The sequence below is a fragment of the Balaenoptera physalus genome (genome assembly GCF_965194825.1).
Source record: "Balaenoptera physalus genome assembly, chromosome: 7".
NCBI lineage: Eukaryota > Metazoa > Chordata > Mammalia > Artiodactyla > Balaenopteridae > Balaenoptera > Balaenoptera physalus.
The window spans coordinates 4,706,583-4,727,704 of record NC_138886.1 but is presented as its reverse complement, the minus strand read 5'-3'; the positions used below and the strand labels follow the sequence as shown (position 1 = coordinate 4,727,704).

The 21,122-nt window shown below is 43.3% G+C and overlaps 1 protein-coding gene across 3 annotated transcripts in view; it reads right to left on the bottom strand.

The window, feature by feature from the left end:
* Nucleotides 1–21,122, bottom strand: part of MED27 (mediator complex subunit 27) — a 209,670-nt gene that overhangs the window by 55,401 nt on the left and 133,147 nt on the right. For all 3 annotated transcript variants that reach the window (XM_082468228.1, XM_082468229.1, XM_082468230.1), the window contains exon 4: nt 15,885–15,978. In XM_082468228.1, the coding sequence (XP_082324354.1) occupies nt 15,885–15,978 (94 nt within the window). The remainder of the gene's footprint in view (nt 1–15,884; nt 15,979–21,122) is intronic.

Sequence of the window (21,122 nt, the reverse complement as noted above, 5' to 3'; positions counted from 1 at the left end):
GGGTTCAGAGATTTCCTGAAGCCCATCCATTACCTTCTAGGAGTTCACGAACCAGCTTAAGATCCCTGGGATTGCGACAAGAGCTAGTTTCAGAAAGTTAAGTCAGAACAGGAGAGGGAACCCCACAAAAAATGCCATCTGTATGTCTGAATGGAACACCGTATCTACACACACTTAAAATCACAGGCCTTCAGAAGATAAAGCCAAGCATGACTTCGGTGTACATATTCAGACGGAAGCGCTGCAAATATTTTGCCTAAGAAACCTCAGATTCCAGTGGGCCCTGAAAAATTATTGAGCCCGTGACCCCCTCTCTGCGCCCCTAGTGTAGTCTCCCCTTCTCGGTTTGCTGGGTCCCGAGTTCGTCTCTGGCACCACAGGGCCTGCATACCCCAAGGGCAAGGGGCACCCTGCGGAAGCAGGAACAACACGCTTCGGGGCTGGGAATGAATGAAGTGACACCTGGGCAGCTTCAAGTAATCTTTTATTTTAATGGGTGAAAGTCTGAGCTCTCGAGTCACACAGACTGGGGCCTGAACTGTCACTTACGATTGGGGTTATCTTTCCGCTGTGTGACCCTGATCCTCTGCAAGTCCCAGCTTATTAACCTGGAAACGGGATAAAGTCACCTACCTCCTGGGGTCCCGGGCAGAACTAGTGAGGCGGGGTGTGTAAAGACCTGAGCTTGGTGTCTGGGACAGAGTGAGCACTGACTAAACAAAGACACTTACTGAGGAATCGGTAAGATCAGGCCCGTATTTCTGTTCCCAGTGAATTTTATACTTAAGAGGACAGTTTTTGTTTTATGAAATTTAATCCTAAGAATAATGCATGGTTACAATAAAAGAAATCAAATAATATTTAAGTGTTTCAAGTAGAACGTTAAAGAACTCACTCCTCTGCCCCTCCCCCCATGAGATAACCACTACTCTACCAGGAGGGTGAAGACAGCCCCTCTGGACTGCTTACAAATGAAGTTACAAACAGGTGCATGTCCCTTTCCCTCAAAGCCAGGATTGCACAGTCTCTACTCCAGGCTCACATCCCCTAACAGCTCATCTCAGGATTTTAAAAAATCTTTTAATCCAGCTTCTTTATATATACACACATCAATATGAATGAATATTCATTCAACACATAATTACTGAGCACCTACTATGTTGCCAGGCACTGGTCTAGGGGTTTGGGACACATCAACGAACAAACAGACAAGATCTCACTCTTGTGGAGCTTACAGTCTTTCTGGAGGAAACAGATAAGAGACAATAAGCATAGAGAATTCCCTGGTGGTCCAATGGTTAGGGCTCTGCACTTTCACTGCCGAGGGCCTGGGTTCAGTTCCTGGTCATGGAACTAAGATCCCACAAGCTGCGAGACTCATGTAACAGACAAGAACATCACGTACTATCTTAGAAAGTGAAAAGTACTTTTTAAAAAAAATAAAGGACATTCAGGCAGATCCGGGGCAGGGGGTAGTTACACATACTGGTCAGGAGAGGTCTTACGGAGAAGGGATACAAGAGCAAGTCTCGAAGGATATGAGGAATGAGGCCTGCAGACGTCTAAGGGCAAAGGCCCCAAGGCAGGAGGGGGGCCAGCGGGGATGGGAGACTGAAGGTGGAGTCATGGCAGACGAGGAGCCTTAGGAGGACTGGGGCTTCTACCGGAGTGAAATGGGAGCCACCGCAGGTTCTGAGCACAGAAGACACGCTTCTTGAGTTTCCCTTTAGAAGACTCTCTGGCTCTGTGTGCAGAGCAGACAGGGGATGGGGGGAGACCAGTCAGGAGACTGCTGTACTGACCCCGGTGAGCGGTAATGGAGGCGTGGACAGGGGTGGTGGCAGTGGAGGAGGTGGAGACAACGGTCACATTCTGGACCAGACAGAATGTCATGTAATGGAAAAATCTAAACATGCTCGCTTAAAAATGTTAACTTCTTATTTTGAAATAATTTTGAACGATTTCAGACTTACAGGCCCTATATGTTAGCATTACGCTGCATGAGCTTGGGCCTGGGTCCTTATATCTGCCCTCTCTCCACACACACACACACACACACACACACACACACAGGTGTGCACACCCACACTCATACTGTCGGTCATCAACCCTTCACCCATTAATTTCAGCATTCATTGGTGATTCTCGATTCTTATGTAAAACAATCATTACTACGGTGGCTGCCAAACCTTCTAATTCTTTCTGCATCTATTAGTTCACATTCTACTGTAAGGAACGGTTTTCCCATAGCTATGTTTATGTTATACTGATACCTCCCATTTCCTTCTTTCTTCTTTTATTTATTTCAATCAGTGCGGACACGTGCATCACGACGGTTTCTGTGGGTTGTAATCCATTACTATCACATTTATCTTGGTGCTCAATGGTCCCAGGCTTGGCTGACAGGAGCCAAACTGGCTTCTGTGTCCATTGCACACACCCCCATCGTTCTGTGAGCACTTCCCTTGCTTTGGCCTGAGAAGATGTTCCAGGTTCACCTTGTACTTTCTCTGCCCCTGTTCTGGAACCAGCCATTTCTCCAAGAAGCCTAGTTCTTGTTAGTGAGAATGATGTTTAAAAACAAAGATGGGGACAAGAGACGCACTCATTGTTCCTGGAGCCTCACTGCTTGTAGACCATCTCAGCAGACGGAGTTGGGACATGTGTGCACATGAGTATGTGTACACACACTTGTATCTATTTCTCTATCTATCTGCATATACATATCAAAAACAATTAGCTCACACTGATACTGCCAGTTTCAATCCAACACCAAGGGTTTATTCTAGCCTTTTCCTTCTTTTTGGTAATGTCCCTCTTCAAAAGGGAGAAATCTGGTTCCCATTATCAATTTATTTCCTTATTTCCTCAATCCTAGAATACATACAAAGCGGTTTCAGAATTGTTAACCCATACCTTCTATGAAAAACTGGCAAACTACCAAGAGGTTAAATATTTATTCACAGGTATAACAATCCTTAGCCCAAGGATCTAGAGTCACAAAGCTGTGTTCAAAAGTTACTAGGGTTAGCTCTCCATCCCTTCCCCAAAGTGTGGTTACATTATTCATTTGAAATACAGTTAGGTTTATTTATTTCTGTTTGCATTCCTTTTTTAAAAAATCCACTCTAGTCGACTGTATTTATTTTTTGCATACATGAAACATTACCATGGTTCTAAAAGTCAAAACTAAACAAAAAGATATTCTCAGAGACACATCCCCCTCCCTATACACATCCATCCTACCCTATTACCACCTACCTCCCTCTAACCAATTTCTTTGTTTCAGGTTTCATCTTTTCTGTGTGCTTCCTCTACAAATGAGACGATAACAGATATTCTTTATCTCCTTTCTTACAAAAGAGGAAGCATATTAAGGATACTCTTACACTTTGGTCTTTTTTCTCTTAACAATGTATCCTAGAAATCACTTCAAATGAGTCATAGAGGTCTTTCTCATTCTTTTTTAAAGATGAAAAAAAGCAGTGGTGTGGCTCCACTGTGTGGCTGTATCATACTTTATTCAATCACTCTCCTCTGCACAGGCACCGAGGTTATTTCCAGTATTTTGCAATTACAAACAAGCTGTAATTAATAATCTTGTGCATATGTATTTTCATATTGTTGGAGGTGTGTCTTCAGGGTAAATTCCTAGAAGTAGTACTGCTGGGTCAGAAGGTAAATGCATACAGAGCTTTACCAGACGCTGCCCAAGTCCCTCCAAAGTGGTCGCACCAATTTGCATTCCCACTAGCAATGTATGATGGTGGCTGTTTCCTTACAGGCTCACCAACAGAATGTGTTGTTATCGTTTTTAACTTTTGCAAATCTGGTAGGTGAGAAATGGCACCTCGGTGCAGTTTTAATTTGCATTTCTCTAATTATGGGTACGGTTGAACATCTTTTCGTATGTTTAAGTACCACTTTTATATCTTTTCAGAGGGTTAATTGTCTGCCTCTTTTCCTCATTTTCTATTCTATTTTTGGTCTTTTTACCCTTTTTAAGAGTTACAAAACGATCTTAGGTATACTAGCCCTGTATCTGTGATACACGTTGCAAACATTTTCTCCCAGCGTGTCGGCTGTCTTCTGACTTTGTGATTTTTTTTTTGCCACCTAAATTGTTTCCTTTTTATGGTAGAGGCCCTGTTGATTTTAGATCCTACCTTTATCACACGTAAATTTTAAAACGTAATTGAGTCTACTTCTAGTCTATTTTATTCTACTAGCCTATTTGTCCACCCACGAGCCAGCACCACACAGTTTTAATTATAGAGGCTTTAGAGTATGTTTCAATGTCCGACAGGGCAAGATCTCCTGGGAGCTTTTCTTTTTTGGTTTCCTATCCTTTCTGCGTGTTTCTTTTCCAAATGAACTTTAATATCAGCTAAAATGAAATCTTTTAATGAATGTATTATATTTGTTCACATTTATTGATAAGACTGATACATGTGGTCTCAACTTGGTCACATGATTGTATAGTTATTATGTGCATATTTCCAATGCTTCTTTCTCTAAGTGACGTTTTCTTTGCTTGCTCACTCGTTTATTGGTTGATTGATTAATTGTATTTAGGAAGGTTTATATTTTTGTTCTCATGCTTACCTTTGTACTTATACATTTTAATGCCCTTAGACTCCCATTTTCTTAGATACCATTTTAGCATTTTGTTCGTCAATTTTTAATGGAATCCTTTAAATCTTACCTATTACATATATAAAAATCAATGAGCTCATTCTACTTTCATCTTTACCTATCCCTTCCCCCATTTTTTGTTTAGATTATTTTTACTGTGTTAGAATACATAACATTTATATATTACTTTACCCTCATCACCACCTTTGTTTTAGTCTTAGATCAGCAATTAAAAACATTATATGCTCACTATGAGTCCTTAGGCTGAAGTTTCCCCACTCATCTCTTTGTTGCATGAATCTCATTCTCCAGTAGGCTCCTCAACATGGGCTAATGGGTAGAGAATTCTTGCATGTTTAAAATGGTTTTTCTCTGATACTTGAAAGATATAAACTATACCTTTGATTCATACTTTCTTTGAAAACGCTGCTCCATCATTGCCTTGCTTTAAATATTGCTTTTGAGGCAGCCGATGCCAGTCTAATTCTTTTGCCTTGTAATTTATTTGATTTTTTGCTTGGAAGCCTTGAGGATCTTTTTCTTTATCTCTGAAGTCAGACAGCATTATCAGAATACGTCTTAGACTTGATTGTTGCTGGTCAATTTTCCCAAGTACCCAGTAAGATCTTTCAATGTGCAAATTTAGACCTTTCATTTGCAGGAATTCTTCTTAGATTACAGTTTTACATATTGGTTCTGTTCCATTATTTTGCTCTCCTTCTTCATGGCCTCCAATTATATATGTGTTGTCTCTTCTCTGTCTGTGCCTCACTTCAACCACTTTCTCTCTGAACCTTTCTACTTCTTTCTTCATCTGATTTTCACTCTCTTGGTTGTTTCTTAGCCTTTCTTCAGTGCCCTTTATTAAATGTCATTTGAATCTATTTTTCCTTGAGCATCTTGAAATTTAGTCTTAATTTGAGATAATTTTATCATTTTTTCCTGAGTACAGTAAATCCTTTTCATTTCTTCATCTTTTTGCCAGTTTCTGTTTTTAGTTTCTGAATTCCTGACTTAAAGATTTGTCTTTTCACCTCTCCAAATGCTTGAGGGTATTAAAATCAGTTTGGAGTGCTGTCTGTGTTAAATAGCTTTCTTCTGCTCTGTGGTTTTTGCTTCCTTGGTGGTGGGGGGTGTGTGGGGGGGGGATTTCTTTAGTTGAAGTGTTTATTTCTTCAACATTTTATTATGAAAAATTTCGAACATCTAAAAAGTTGAAAGAGTTGTCGGGTGAACACCTGTATTCTCGTGAGCTAGATTCTATAACTGTTATCATTTTGTTCCATTGCTTTATCACATATATATTCATCTATCTGTCCATTCATTCATCTTATTTTTTGGAAGAGTTTGAAAGTTGCAGACATTAGTATATTTCATCCCTAAACACAAAGGCAAGCATATCATTAAGCAGTTTAATGTTCGTTAAAAAAATGTTTTTTGAGGTAAAATTTGCCTCCAATAAAGTACATAAATCTTTAGAATGTACCATTCTCGGAATTTTGGCAACTGCATACAACCATATAAGCCACACCTCTGTCAAAATGCAGAATCCTTCCACCACCGCACAATGTTTCCTCATGCCCTTCCCAACCCATGCCTGCTCTAACTCTCCCGGGGGAAGTGCTGTTCTGATTTTTATTTACCTTAGTTTTGGCCCATTCTAAAACGTCATGTAAGGCAATCAGACAGTATGTACTCTTTTGTATGATGCATTTTTCCCTCAGCAAAGGTTAACAGTGGGTGTGCAAGTGATAGCTCATTAGGATTTGTTTGCTTTTTACTCACACATAATTCGGAGTGTGGGTGTTCTTGGTCTCTTAGCTGTGTTTAATGTATGGTTTTTGTAGTTTTATTTGTTCTTGTTTTTCCATATTGTTTGGAGAATATGTGGAGAGACTTGAATTTAAATAACCATTCATAACATTTCTGAGTGTGAACATTTTCAAACATAAAGGAAGACAGATTGCTTAATAACCACCCAAATTTAAAAATTATCAAAATTTTGCCATACCTGCTTTATTTATCTCTCTGTTTTCTTTGTTGAAGTATTTTTAAAGCAAACCTCATACATCATGTCGTTTGAGCTCTACATAATGAAGCATGTGCCTCTAAAAAATAGATCTTTTGTTTTATAACCATGAGGACGTTATTAATCCTAACAAAATTACCAACAATTCCTTGGTATCCTCTGAAATTTAGACCATGTACAGCTCCTTTGGATTGCTTAGAAAACATTCTTTTACAGTTGTTTTTTTGAATCAGGATCCAGACAAGGTCCACACGTTACATACTGCTGTTAAGCCTTTTAAGCACTCCATCCTCTCCATTTTCCCCACATTAAGTTAGTTGTCCTATAGAATGTCCCATATTCCCTTGACTTTCACTTTTTGACATTTTTTTAAACCTCAAAGTTTTTAATCACTAATAAATCTCCATTCATATCATTGCCATTGCAACAAACATTTCTAGAACCTCTTTTTGAAATTTACTTTGATAAAATTGTTCTGAATAGTCTTAACAGTTAACATACTTCTTAAAGCAGCAGTTCTCAAACACTTCGGTCTCAGGACCTTTCTACACTCTTAAAAATTATTGAGGACCTCAAGCAACTTTTGTTTCTGTAGAATACAGTTGTCAATATTTACCATATTAGAAATAAAACAGAAATGTTTAAAACACAAGACTACAGGAGCCAACAGGTGCCCACATGATGATGTCATCCCTCACGATGTAGCCTCTGGAAAACTCCACTGTGAACTTGTGAACGAACAAAAGTGACAAAGGAAAGCGATGTCTGAGTATCACCATAAAAACAGTTTTGACTCTGTGGACCTCCTGAATGGGTCTCTGTAACCCCTTGTTGCCAAACCATAATTTGAGAACTGCTGTTGTAAAGAATGGGTCTGATTTTTGGAAATAAATGTCCTTTGGAACCAGGTTTGGTAAACCAATTTTTTATGTGTCAAAAGTGAAGCAGCACTATAAAAACTGACTTTTCTTATAAATCTTATAAAATGGCATTTTTCCAAAAAAAGCATTTAACAAAGAATTCCGATAATATCCCGTGCTGTGACAAAAAATGGGTACGCTATGTTAAAACATGGGTACAGATTCATAAAGTGATTGCTGTAGCATCACAGAATTTTAGCACTGGATGGTCTCAAGAAATTTCTGAAGGACAACTGAAGTTATTTCTGTCTTTGTATGTTTGGGAAAAACCTGTTTTACTACTTCAGAATTGTTAGTGGGGTGTAAATTGGTGTAACTGTTTAGGACAACATTTGGCATTTTCATGGGAAGTTGGATATTTGCATGCCCTAAACCAGGGCTTCTCCACTTTAGCACTTTAATTTGGGGCTGGACAGTCCTCTGAAGTGAGACTGTCCTGCTCATTGCAGGACGTTTAGCGGCATCTCTGGTCTCTACCCACTAGATGCCAGCGGTACCCTCCCCCCATGTTGTGACAATTAAAAATGTTTCTAGACATCACCAAATGTCCCTTGGGAGGCAAAACAATCACCCCTAGTCGAGAACCACTTCCCTAAACTAAGCATTCTTCTCCTGGGAGTCGCTCTAAGAAAAACCTTAGCCCATGGGTCCCAAGGAACACAAACAAGAATGTTCAAAGCAGATTCTTCATAATACAAAAACAAAAACAAAAAATAAACAAATCAATGACCACTGACAGAAAAATGGATAACTAAATTAGGATATATTTATATAATGGAATATTTCATATCAGCAAAATGAATAAGCTATTGTAGCTAAACCAACAATTTTAGTAAAATTTAGTTAAAAAATTTAAAAAAGGGGCTTCCCTGGTGGCGCAGTGGTTGGGAGTCCGCCTGCCAATGCAGGGGACACGGGTTCATGCCCCGGTCCGGGAAGATCCCACATGCCGCGGAGCGGCTAGGCCCGTGAGCCACAACTACTGAGCCTGTGCGTCTGGAGCCTGTGCTCCGCAACAGGAGAGGCCGTGACAGTGAGGGGCCCGCGCACCGCGATGAAGAGTGGCCCCCACTCGCCGCAACTGGAGAAAGCCCTTGCACAGAAACTAAGACCCAACACAGCCAAAAATATAAATAAATAAATAAATAAATTTATTTTTAAAATAAATAAATAAATAAAAGAATGTTGAGTGAAAAAAATTAAGTCCCTGAAGACAACATGTGATACCTTTTAAAAATCATTAAGATAAACAGGCAAAATTAAAGAACACACTATACATATGTATTTAGGAATACATATATTTGTGTTAAGCCCTCCCTCAAAAAAGGAAAGAGAATGACCCACAAAGGGAGGGATAACAGTTCCTACAGGACAGGGGCCGGGGACGCTCACAGGGTGTAAGGTTGCAGATAATGTTCTAGCTCTCGGGCTGGGGGGTAGGTTCACAAATGTTCACTCTATTATTAAATAAATAAATACGAAAGGGCCATGTCTGGATCAATGATGACAGTGTGATGATCAAGCAAGGATTATGATCGATTTAACCTGAAGTTAAAATTTAAAAAATCAAATGCCCAGCCCTACCCACAGTCTGTGAGGCCCAGAGCCTGGTCCCTGCCTGTTTTGTTTCGGAAGTCTCACCTCCTCCCTCTCTTCCCTCGCTCCCTGCACTCCAGCCAGCCTAGCCTCCCGGGTGTGATCTGCACACAAACTGTCCTGGGCTCGGGTCTTTGATGCTGCGCTGCCTCTCATGGCCCCGGCTCCAGGCTCGCCCCACTTCCCGCAGGTCTCTGCTCACAGAGGGGTTCCCTGAGCCCCAGCTCCCCGCGCCAGGCCCTCCTCTCTCCAGCCCCTGTCCGGCTCTGCCCCCACCCCCACCCCCCATCATATTATGCAACGCCTGGCTGGTCTCCCGTCCGTGAGTGCGACGCAGGCTCCGTGAGTACACGGACTGTGGTCAGTGCTGAACAGCGCCCAGCGCTATGCCCTCCTCTCCTGGTGCTCAGTGTTTACTGAATAAATATACGAATGCTTTAGCAACCCAGATCACAGAAGGGCCTGATGCTTGATCTGAGACGTATCAAAAAGGCCCACCTTCGTGGGAACTCCAAGGGCACAATGGTTTAACATTATGCTTTTTGAAACGTGCTCCATAGATGACTCGAGACTCGGGTGGGAGATGTGGCTTTGGGGCTCTACCCCAGAGCTGCTGAATCAGAACTTCTGGACTGCCTGCCAGGAATGTGCATTTTCCACAAACTACACTGGTGATTCTTGGGCCTACTAAAGTTTGAGAACTACTGAACCCAGCAGAGAAATCAAGGCCCAAAACAGTTAAGCACTTCAGCTGTTCAACAGTCTTCCTGCCTCAGAGAGCTTGGGATGGAGTGAAATGAGATAATGTGTCTAAACGGTCTAAAACAGATGTGTCATTCAAAAACAAGGCACGAATATGTTAAAGAAACTGAGGGCTGCTGAAGAGTATATTAAAGAGATTGATAAATGAGTTTTATCTGTTGTAAACCATATAACATATAAAGAAAGATTAATTTATAAAGTATTAAGGTACGTTTCAAATATCACGGTTGAAGTTTCATCTTCTTCTTCTTCTCTTACATTTTCATACCTCGTGGATCAGTAAAAAACTGTGGATTAATAGTTTAAATGCCGAAAGAAGCCAGCTGCTTGTTCTAGTCTGACTCAGTTAAGCTCTTACAATATTTTGACTGTTTGAAGAAAATTAATAATGGGATGTAAGGCGGTAGATTAACTGAAACTAAATATCAACACAGCTAGATTTATTTTTGGATGACTGAGCTCATCTCTTCAAAGAACGGAAACAGGATTTATTTTATCATGAGTTATTAACTTACACAACACCAAAACGGACCCCGACCAGCACGGAGAGAGCCAGCCGGAGTGTAGTTAAGGATTACGTAAGAGGCTGAAAGTTCAGATTTCATATTAGCCAGGACTTGGCCTGTCCAGGCTCCAGTCGATGACCCAAGGCTCACAAAGATGCCAGGAGAAGTTAAGGTGATAACCGCCCTGAGAGTTCTGGAAGCAGGCTAGTTTCCTCTCCCCTGAGGAGCAGGTCCCCATGGCAGCCATGGGGAGAAACCGGTACATCCGGAAGAGAAAGATGCTTTTCTGTGTCATTCATGTATTCACTCAGCAAACACTGACTGAGCCCCGATCTGTCCTCCCTTCCCTCCTGCTGAGCCTGCGCTCCCTGTGGGTCCACAAGCAGGAAGCGGATACAACTCCTGGGCCTCCAGGTCAAGCACAGAGCCCAGGCCGGAGGTGACTGCTCCTATGTCTGATGGGCTCTGAAGCCCGATGTCTCCAGGCCAACAAGGAAAGGCAGGTTTAGCTTTTAGAGGAGCAAAATTGACCCCAAATCGCCTTAAAAGGTGCCAACTCGATATATAGTCCTCATTGTTTCCTTTCCCCTCTACATTGTGAAGAAGCTGTTGGTGACAGGCTGAGGCTCCCAGGTACAGATTTTCGTGCATCTAAGGCACCCTGCTGCTTCTTGGCAGGGATTGCTTGGTGAAGGAGGAAACCAAAATGGGATCACCAAACCTGCCCTGTGTTCACAGAATGCTCTGGAGTTCAATGACGTTATGTCATTTTTCCATGTGTGTGCACAAAAAATCCAAAAACCCCTCTGTGCTCACACACCAAAACCAGAAGAGATCTACAGTGACAACAAAATCAGTGGAACATGCTGACCGTGGATGCCAGGCCATGTTAACCAGAGCTGTTTCTGGACCCCTCTGTACACCAGTGTGGGCACCAGGCCACTACATTTCACAATTCAAGTGACTCTTGGAAGTCACTTGTGACTCTTGGAGTCACAATTCAAGTGACTCTGTCCGGGGCTTCCCTGGTGGCGCAGTAGTTAAGAATCCGCCTGCCAACACAAGGAACACGGGTTCGAGCCCTGGTCTGGGAAGATCCCACATGCCGCGGAGCAACTAAGCCCATGCGCCATGACCACTGAGCCTGCGCTCTAGAACCCACGAGCCACAACTACTGGGCCCGCGTGCCACAACTACTGAAGCCCGTGTGCCTAGAGCCTGTGCTCTGCAACAAGAGAAGCCATCACAATGAGAAGCCCACACACCACAATGAAGAGTAGCCCCTGCTCGCCGCAACTAGAGAAAGCCCGTATACAGCAATGAAGATCCAATGCAGCCAAGAATAAAATAAATAAAATAAATAAGTTTATTTTTTAAAAAAAAGAAAGGAAAAGCTGCCTGCTCCACTGCTCCCAACACTGCTCTTCCTCCGCTGCCTCTGTGGCTTGGGCGAAAGCTTAAAAATATATCCTGGTGTATGTGCAAGAATGATCTTGCCGCCATTATTTAAAAAGCAAAGCCGGAAACAACCCAAACACACATTGACAGGAGAAAGAATAAAGTGTGTACGGTCACAGAATGAACTATTACATAACCGTGAAGATGATCAAATTATCAGATACAACTACCAACATGGCTACATCTTAGAAACAATCACACAATATGACACTGTTCTTATAAAGTTCAAAATCCAACAAAACTCAATGATACATTTCTTAGGGATACACGTCCATGTGGTAAACTCATACTTAAAAAACGAAGAGAAGGGGACGATTATCAGGACGGTGGTGATTTTGGGGGGAGAGGCAAGGATTGGGGAGAAGCACGCATTGGTTATCTTCTGCTTCTTAGATTGGGTAGTGAACTCATGTGTTTATCATTACACTTTTAAACTGACATACACATTACATACATTCCTTTGTATACATCGAACTACACAATTAAAAAAAAAACAAGAAAAAATTACCCGCCTGGTGTCTGATCACCCAAATCTTACTCACCAGCACCACGAAGTATAATCAGAGACGGGAGGGAGGAGGAAGCACCCTGGAGGCCTGGAAGTCGTGTCCTGGCTGCGCGAGCCTGGAGAAACCACTACCCCCACTACCTCAGTTTCCTCACTTGTAAAATGAAACCCATCGGCGCTGCCTACCTTGAGGGCCACTATGAGGAGGGAGATGAGTGCTAGGTGAACCACGAGGCTCCATGTGGTACAGGGGGGCAGGGGACGTTCACTGTCATACGGATTGCTTTCTCGGCCCTGCCTCTCTTCCCCTGAGGAATGACCTCCTCCACTCCACATGCTTCTCGGGGGCTGCCAAGGCAGGACCCACCCCCCAGGGGGAGGGACAACTTCAGGTTAGGCCAGCGGGAGTGTTTCTCCTGGGATATATGAGCACAGGTGCAGGATGAAAGGATGAAAGGCAGTTGAGGTCAAACCACTTGGGCCACAGAGTCCAAAAGGGACGCTGTCCTGCTCCTGACACCCCTGGAGTGAACCTGGTTTTTGTCCCTCCTGGCAGGGCAGCTCTATCTTCATGTCTGTGAACATCCAGCATCATTAAAAAGCAAAACAAAGACAAAAGCCAACCCTTTTCTTGCTTAAGTTCATCAGAGCAGGTTTCTGTCGCCCGCACTCACGGAAGCCTGGCTGACTCAGGAGGAAATGCTGCTTTTTTTTTTTTTTTTTTTTTAATAATGAAGCTGCTTTTCTTTCTTTCTTTCTTTTTTTTTTTTAATTTAGGGAAGGCTCTTTTATTTATTTATTTATTTTTATATTTATTTTTGGCTGTGTTGGGTCTTCGTTTCTGTGCGAGGGCTTCCTCTAGTTGCGGCGAGCGGGGGCCACTCTTCATCGCGGTGCGCGGGCCTTTTCACTATCGCGGCCTCTCTTGTTGCGGAGCACAGGCTCCAGACGCGCAGGCTCAGTAGTTGTGGCTCACGGGCCTAGTTGCTCCGCGGCATGTGGGATCTTCCCAGACCAGGGCTCGAACCCGTGTCCCCTGCATTGGCAGGCAGATTCTCAACCACTGCGCCACCAGGGAAGCCCGGAAATGCTGCTTTATTACAAAGCACGGGTGCACTTCAGGCTTCGGCCAAGCAGGCAGAGGGACATGTCAGCAGAGAGAGATGTCAGCAGAGACTGCCCACGTGCGTCCTGCTTCAGAGGCCTAGTTGGTCTCCCCATCAGTCTCACTTGCCTCTCAAAGCTTTCAGGGTGAACCACCTCCCAGATTCACACAATTCATTTCAGAAGGACCTCCAGAAAACAGGTTTCACTCTTGCCTGGACCTCGTGCAGTGGCGCCCCACTGCCTACAGCACGGGTCTCACGCTGTCTCCACCGGTCACAGGGAACAGGTGACTAGCGAGGGGAGGAGGGGAGGTGGCAGCTGCCGGTCCCGCTCTCCGCCCAGGTGAAAATTCCCTTCGACCTCAGAGAAGACGTGTGTGGTGACAGCAAGTGGCCTAGGAATCTGCAGTCTAATAAAATACCATCTTTTAAAAGTAGAAGCCAAATAAAGCCATGATGTTGAAAGTACGATTATCCACCTGGCAATTTAATTCCGAATCGGATCACCCACTGCTCTGCCTATAAACAGACACCACCTTGTGTGAATTCCCATGTCACCGAAGGAAGATGACAGCTTGCTGGCCAGACGCACAGTGGTCTGAATTAGCCACTCACGGCACTGAAAACGGTGTGTATAAAAGCGAACTCTGTCCTTGATCGAGCCCCTAAACTCTCGTCAGTCTATTAAAACAGAAGCTCAGTGAGAAAGCAGATGAGGCTGACAGGTCGCTGTGAAATAAAAGCCCACTTTCTCAGGTGGAAGTAACTCTAATATCTCAGACCTGTTTGCCTAGAATCTTGTTCTCCTTGCTCATTCCTGTCAATGCCAAACCCCTACCTTCATCAGGAGATGGAGGCTCAAGGACCCGGAAATAATTTGAGCAAACCTATCTCACCGCAGACACTTTCACTTTTATCTTCATTAACTCTTTGGTCCCTGTCAAGTATCCTGGAAGTGGGATTTATGTTTCAGCTGCTGGGTCTAGAGGATCTTAACATTTAGACAATTTGCACGTTTAACCGGGGCAGAAAATATTGCATGCTTTTCTAGACGTATACAAATTGTTTTCTTTTTCTAGCAAAAGAACACTGTGTTATCTCATTCGCTGTATTTTTTAACTGAAAGATTTTAAAGAAAAGTAGCGTGTTACCCAGATGAACGTCACTAATTTTGCCTCACATGTGAAATCCCGCCCAATTAACAATCCCACGTCTTTTCCTTTCTTAAGAGAAAAACACACATGCACACACAATAAGCCTGCTCTCTTCAGGTGAGTGGACTGAGTGAATAGTCACTCGTCCTGGGTGACTACCTATTTATAAGAGTTTACAACAGTAAAACGCTGAAGTCCGGGGACTTCACACCAGGCCCCAGAGCAGCAGTGCTAGTGAGACGTAAAAAAACGCTCAGTCCTGAAGCTCGCCTTCCTGATGTCCATCAAAAACCATCACTCTTAACCAGTTAATTCTCCTTTTCTGTAAAACGTGGAGGCTCCTCAAAATCTGTGCTCGAGGAAGGGTTCCCCAAGCATGTGTATTAGTACCCAGAGTGCCAGAAGAGCACCTCGTCACTGAAGTCTCTGTGCCTTTCTAATTGCTACTATAATTCAGCATTTCTGTTCTACCGTATTTCCCAAACACACCTGTCTTTGGTGAATTTATGTGAATACAAACATCAGCGATGAGGTCAGGAGGCCAACTTGCTCAGAGCAAACCCACATCAGAAACAACAAAATCAGTGGTTAAGAATCCACCTTCCAATGTAGGGGACGTGGGTTCAAGCCCTGGTCGGGGAACTAAGACCCCACATGCCACAGGGTAACTAAGCCTGCGTGCCTTAACTACTGAGCCCGCGCGCCGCAACTAGAGAGGAGCCTGTGTGCCGCAGCTAAGACCCGACACAGCCAAAAAAAAACAAACAAACAAATAAATAAATATTAAAAAGAAAAAGAAAAAGAAAAAAGAAACAACAAAATCGGAAACCATCAGTGACAAGCACTCAGACACTTTCTTCAAATACGGAATGGATTTTATAAATGATTTCCCATAGCAGGATCCAATAGGCGAGCATTCCTATTGTCTTTGGGACACTGTAAGACAGGTTCACCAAAACACCATGAACTGACTCACAGGGGACAGGGTCTCACACTGTATTTCCTGTCTGGGTAACTCTTCGATGGGCTCTGCGATTTCATTCAAAAGCACGTAGAATGTACTACAGAATGCCGGTAAAGAGAAATAACGCTGTTCACCGTCAAACTGGGATTTAATTTCCATTCTAGAGCTCTGACCACACAGAAACAGGTTAACCTGGAGGCCAATGTCCTTGCACGTGTCCCTACAAACAGGTCAAGCAGAACTTACGAGAAGCATGGCGGACGTCCCATTGGGTCTGGATAAGTGGATGGACATTTCAGGGAACATCCTGTCAATGCGGCTAATCACGTCGTCAACATATCTGAGAGGGAGAAAGACACACAGGTGTAAGAGCTGGAGCCCTAGTCACAGAAATACAAACCTACAGTACGCTTTTCTTCTCAATTTAATTTTTCATTAGTGAAATACGTTTTTAGAAAGGCAGATGGGATTTATAAGCCTTTTTAGGAAAAATACTACTCCCCAGTTCCCCCTCTTGCTTTTTAGTGATTTAGTGACCATTCGTTTTTTTAGTGATTTCTGTTGGTATTTACCTCTGTATTTCCACATGATGTGTTTTTAATGCCAGTTCTTGGTTTTTCGTTTCGTTTCGTGTGACCTCGTGGCTTTCTCCTATAGACTAGAATTTAGTTCTGCCACCTTCCTGGCCACTGGGCTCCAATCACAGGGCCCCTCCCTCTGTCCTTCTGGTCTAGGGATGGAAGCAGCTTCCTGTTTTGCTCACCTCTGTTTGCCTTCCTGTTTCCTCTTTGGCTTCTCATCTCAATCACCTCAATAATCAAGTCTCTGGATTAAATTCCTTCTGTTTTAAATACCTGAAGTCACTCTTGTTTTTCTGGTTTGAGTCTAACTAATTCAAACGACCTCACAATTTTTGCTTAAATCAGTATTTATTGTTTACATTCTAAAATCTCTGCTATATATATATTTTTAATAGCTGAGCTGCATAGTGTCTCGTGAGTATATTTATTTACTTGTACAGTTTTTTGTTTCACTGGATTTTCACTTGATTCGTTTTCTGTGTACCTATTACAATCTTTTCCCTCAAACGCTCTACCTGACTAAAACTTCTCTGACTACGGTCAAACATATCAGACATATCAGTTTTCATTTTTTTCTTGGAAACATCCCTCTGAAAGGCAGTCTTCTGTTCTTCTGGCCCAAACGGAAGCTGTGTCTATTACGATTTAATGATCATTGAGATAACTGACATTAAGCACTTAGCAAGGCATAAACTTAGGGCTCAAAATTTATAAATACTCTTCCTGGTATATCATGGGCATCGTGGGCATAGTCTGCAAAACTGTCCTCTCTTAGCAGGAAGAATCCCTCCCACCCGCAATACCCCAGTGGAAGCGCACTGAGAAAACACCAACCCACAGCATCAACAGAGCTGGGTCTGGCTCAGATCCTCTGAGAATAAAATCACAGCAGCATTTGTGCTCACCGCCCAATCACACGGACACAAAGGGGATGTAGAATACAGTAGCTGAGATGCAGAACTATCTGTTAAGGATTTTTACATTGGATTTCGTATCTGTTGGATATGACAAATTAAATTACACGTCCATTAGATCAGGGACATATAAAACCTATGTTCTCTTGGGGGAAGAGGGAGATTCGCTCTCCACTCACAACATGAACAGATTTTAGTTTGAAACCTGGGGCTCATGAGAGAGAGCAGACAACACAACGCCAATTGCTATAAAGTGAACATCTGGGCTTCCCTGGTGGCGCAGTGGTTGAGAATCTGCCTGCTAATGCAGGGGACACGGGTTCGAGCCCTGGTCTGGGAGGATCCCACATGCTGTGGAGCAACTAGGCCCGTGAGCCACAACTACTGAGCCTGAGCGTCTGGAGCCTGTGCTCCGCAAGAAGAGAGGCCGCGATAGTGAGAGGCCTGCGCACTGCGATGAAGAGTGGCCCCCGCTCGCCACAACTAGAGAAAGCCCTCGCACAGAAACGAAGACCCAACACAGCCAAAAATAAATAAATGAAATAAAAATAAATTTAAAAAAAACCCAACACAGTTTGAGTACTTTCTTAAAAAAAAAAAAAGTGAACATCAACATATGAGCTATGGAAGTCAGTAATCTTGCTGACTAACCTATCAGGTTTTCCCTAGGGAACGTTATATGCAGTTTTAAACTTCAAGTTGAAAAAGGAAGGGGGAAAACTCTAGAAGGCCCAGTGGTGAGTAACAATGATAGGAAGACCAGAGCAGAGACAAGTGAGCAGAGGTGGAGGTGTGCTGAAGGCTACTTGTTCCTGCAGAAAAGAGGGCTGCCTGCGGGGAGACTCGGGTATTCTTCAAGTGTGCAAATGGCTTTTAAAACTCGGTACCAAAGAGCCATCTTCCATCTCGAGAAAGGACCACAAGGTGAGGATGTGGCATTAAAAAGCGAACTAGCTTAGAAAGAAAAGAGGTATAAGAGGTACTGCTTAAAGGCAAGGCTCCATTCTGTTGATTTTGAAAATGGTTTAGAAAACAAGCTTTCCTGGATGGCTAAGAGCCAGACTGACTAAGACATCACGCATCATCTCCCACGGTCCCTTCTAGATTTACAGCTTCACGATACACAACCTTGGCTCTAAGCTTAAACGCTACAAAAGAGGCGAAGAGATGAGGAAAGGAGGAAATTAACTCATTTTTCACGACTGCCTACTGTTCTTGAGATGGTGGAAGACAGGTGGCAACATTCATGTCAAAAGTTCACACCAGGTCACTGGAGACATTTCTGCACTTACGGACTGCTTTGCTAACTCTATGTGTGCGATTTAAACCCAGTTACTTCAGACTCAGCAGGAAGCAGAAATCCGCTCTCCTGTGAGGATGGAGGTCATTGCTAAGTATATGCTAATGGGGAGGGGGACAGGCAATGTCTTCTGAAGGATCCTCAATCGATAGCCATTATAGCTCTGGACAGTAGAATGCAAATGAATATGCAGGACTTCAGCACAAAGTTAACATCATAATTTGCTCTCCCTTGTACCTTTCACCTTGAAGGTTTCAAAATACTTTCTAGAAAACTTGTCTCTCTAGTAGGCTAGGAATTTAGGCGGATAGGTAGGTTAGGTGATGGTTCCAGAAACCAAGTTCAGTGTGTAGATTTCCAGGATTGTATGCCGACTACTTGACTTTGCTTGCTTTTAGCAGGGTCCAGAGTTCTAAAGGGGCAGACAACAAATGTTCCTTGACATTCCTGGAATCCTCTGTATACGAGCTCTTTACTTGTAAAGGGAGGCAGTGGCAGGAGAAAAGAGTCCCAGAAGAAATATCTGATGTGGACATGGGAAAGTAGAGAGGTCTGGGGCGGTATTTTTTGTTCCCTCCCCAACCAGTGATCTCAGATAAAGCTCAGCAGGCTCAATCCAAAGATTTTATTAAGCAAAAATGCATTTCAAGGAGACTGATCTTCATTCCCACACCTAACATAAAGGGGATGCAAATTTCCTTTTTACAGGTGACATTATGTATTTGCCAAAAAAGAGAAAGAAAGTCAGCTGCACCTTTCGCTGAGGAAAACAATGTCGAAATCCTAGAAGCAGAAAATCAAAACATTTCATTTTCAAATAGACCCAACCTTCAGAACGCAAATGCACCACTAGTGACTTGACAGAAATAAGGAAAGCCTGGAACGGCAAATTAAAAAGCTGGAGCCGAGATGACATTTTCTTTCTGCAGAGGGTGGGGGCTGGCACGGGAGGGGCTCCTGGCTTCCTCTGTGTGCCCCGCCAGCCCTGCCAGCGCGTGCAGAGCTCAGAGCGCGGGCCCAGGACAGGTAGAACAGCGCGGCTCCCCTCCCACACGCCACCATCTGCTGCACTCAGCTCGGCGGCAGCATCGAATTACTTTAATTTTTACCTTTGGAATATAGGCAAACAAGCACTAACACAGCAGTGGTGACGAGTTTACACTTGAGCAGACGCGGTGCAGAACGACATTAATTTAGTGCCAAATTGAGCAGTGAGTCACAATTTGCACATATCTGTCAACCTGTTAACAGGGTAATAACTTGGAAAGATTGCTGTTCCTATTTACATTACAGAGGCCTTGCGAAAATGGAGAGCTGCTTGGTCCTCCTTGAAGCACTAAGCCGATCAGCTGGCTGGCCGGTCCAAGAACTAGGCTTTTAGAAACACAAACTCCTAGAAATCACAGGTTCAGATCAAGGTGTGATTCATAGTTTCAATATTTTCAGGTAGAAAATGAACTTTTAAGCAATTAGAGAATTCCATCTCCCTGTCCTGCTCCTCAGTTACAGTCCGGCTTTCGATGGTTTCTGATCCAATTTCCCCAGTGCATCCGACGGCTCCTTCTCAGGCTTTCCAAAGGCTTCCTTAGTACCAAGCCTCAGTCTCAACTATTTCAACATCTCTGCTGCATCAGAAACAATCATACCTTTCTCAGAATCCTAACATTCGTCTCTGAAGCCCTATAAACCTTGTTCTCCTCCGGTTTTCTTCAAGTAGCTTGGCCTGCTCCTTTAAATGTCCTTAATCAGAGAATTAAAGAACACCGGGATCGCAGAGGCCCTCTTACTCAATGTCCCCGTCAATCTAGGGACTTAACAGCATCTCCAAGAGATGGTCTGCTTGAATAAACAACCCTGTAGCACACCTTATAAGACAGCCCCATGCACTGCTGGACCAGCAGGCTGCTTCCAACCCACTGACCAGTATCTCCCTCCACCCAATTACTTCCTTCAGCCTTGTGAAATCACACACAAATATTTCCTCTGAAACCTAAAGGCTTTCTGCAAACATGTAAAAGACTATTGGGTTTTCCGATTTATCAGTGTTTTTAAATCTTTCTTGGGTCACAGATCCCTTTCAGAATGCACTAAAAACTAAAATATATGTCTGCACAAAATTTTGCATGTAATTTTCTGCAGTTTATAGGTCCCTTAAAGTCCATTCATGGACCCCAAGTTCAGAATAACTGCTCCAGACCTGTTCTAGAATGAAGGTATCCGGTTTTCTTCTTTAGTCCTTTCTGGATGGAAAACTGTATTTTTCAATAAAGCTATCTTCATTTTAGAAATATATACATATATTTTGCAGCCTAGAAGTGAACACAACTGAAGCGGTAGTACAGGGGGTACAATGGATCTCACAGTTCTGATCATCTTAAAATCATGCTTCCATGTCGGAGTCCAAGCTTAGTGTTTGTTTTTAAACTACTGTCTCTCACTGCTAATCTTTCCAACAAAGTCAAGGACCTACTTCCGTGACCTTAGAGGTCACCTGATAGTAAGTAACCCTTTCTGCCTTCTACAGTCACATCACCTGTGCTCTACAGAAGCTCCCTGCTTGTAAAAAGAGGGAGCTCCCCGCTTTCTGCATCACTGCTTAAGGCACAGCTCGGTGGTGAACTTAACCTCAAGTCCTCGGAGGGCCAACGAGGCCCGGAGGTCCAGCTGCTGCTCTGCTCTGGCCTCGCCC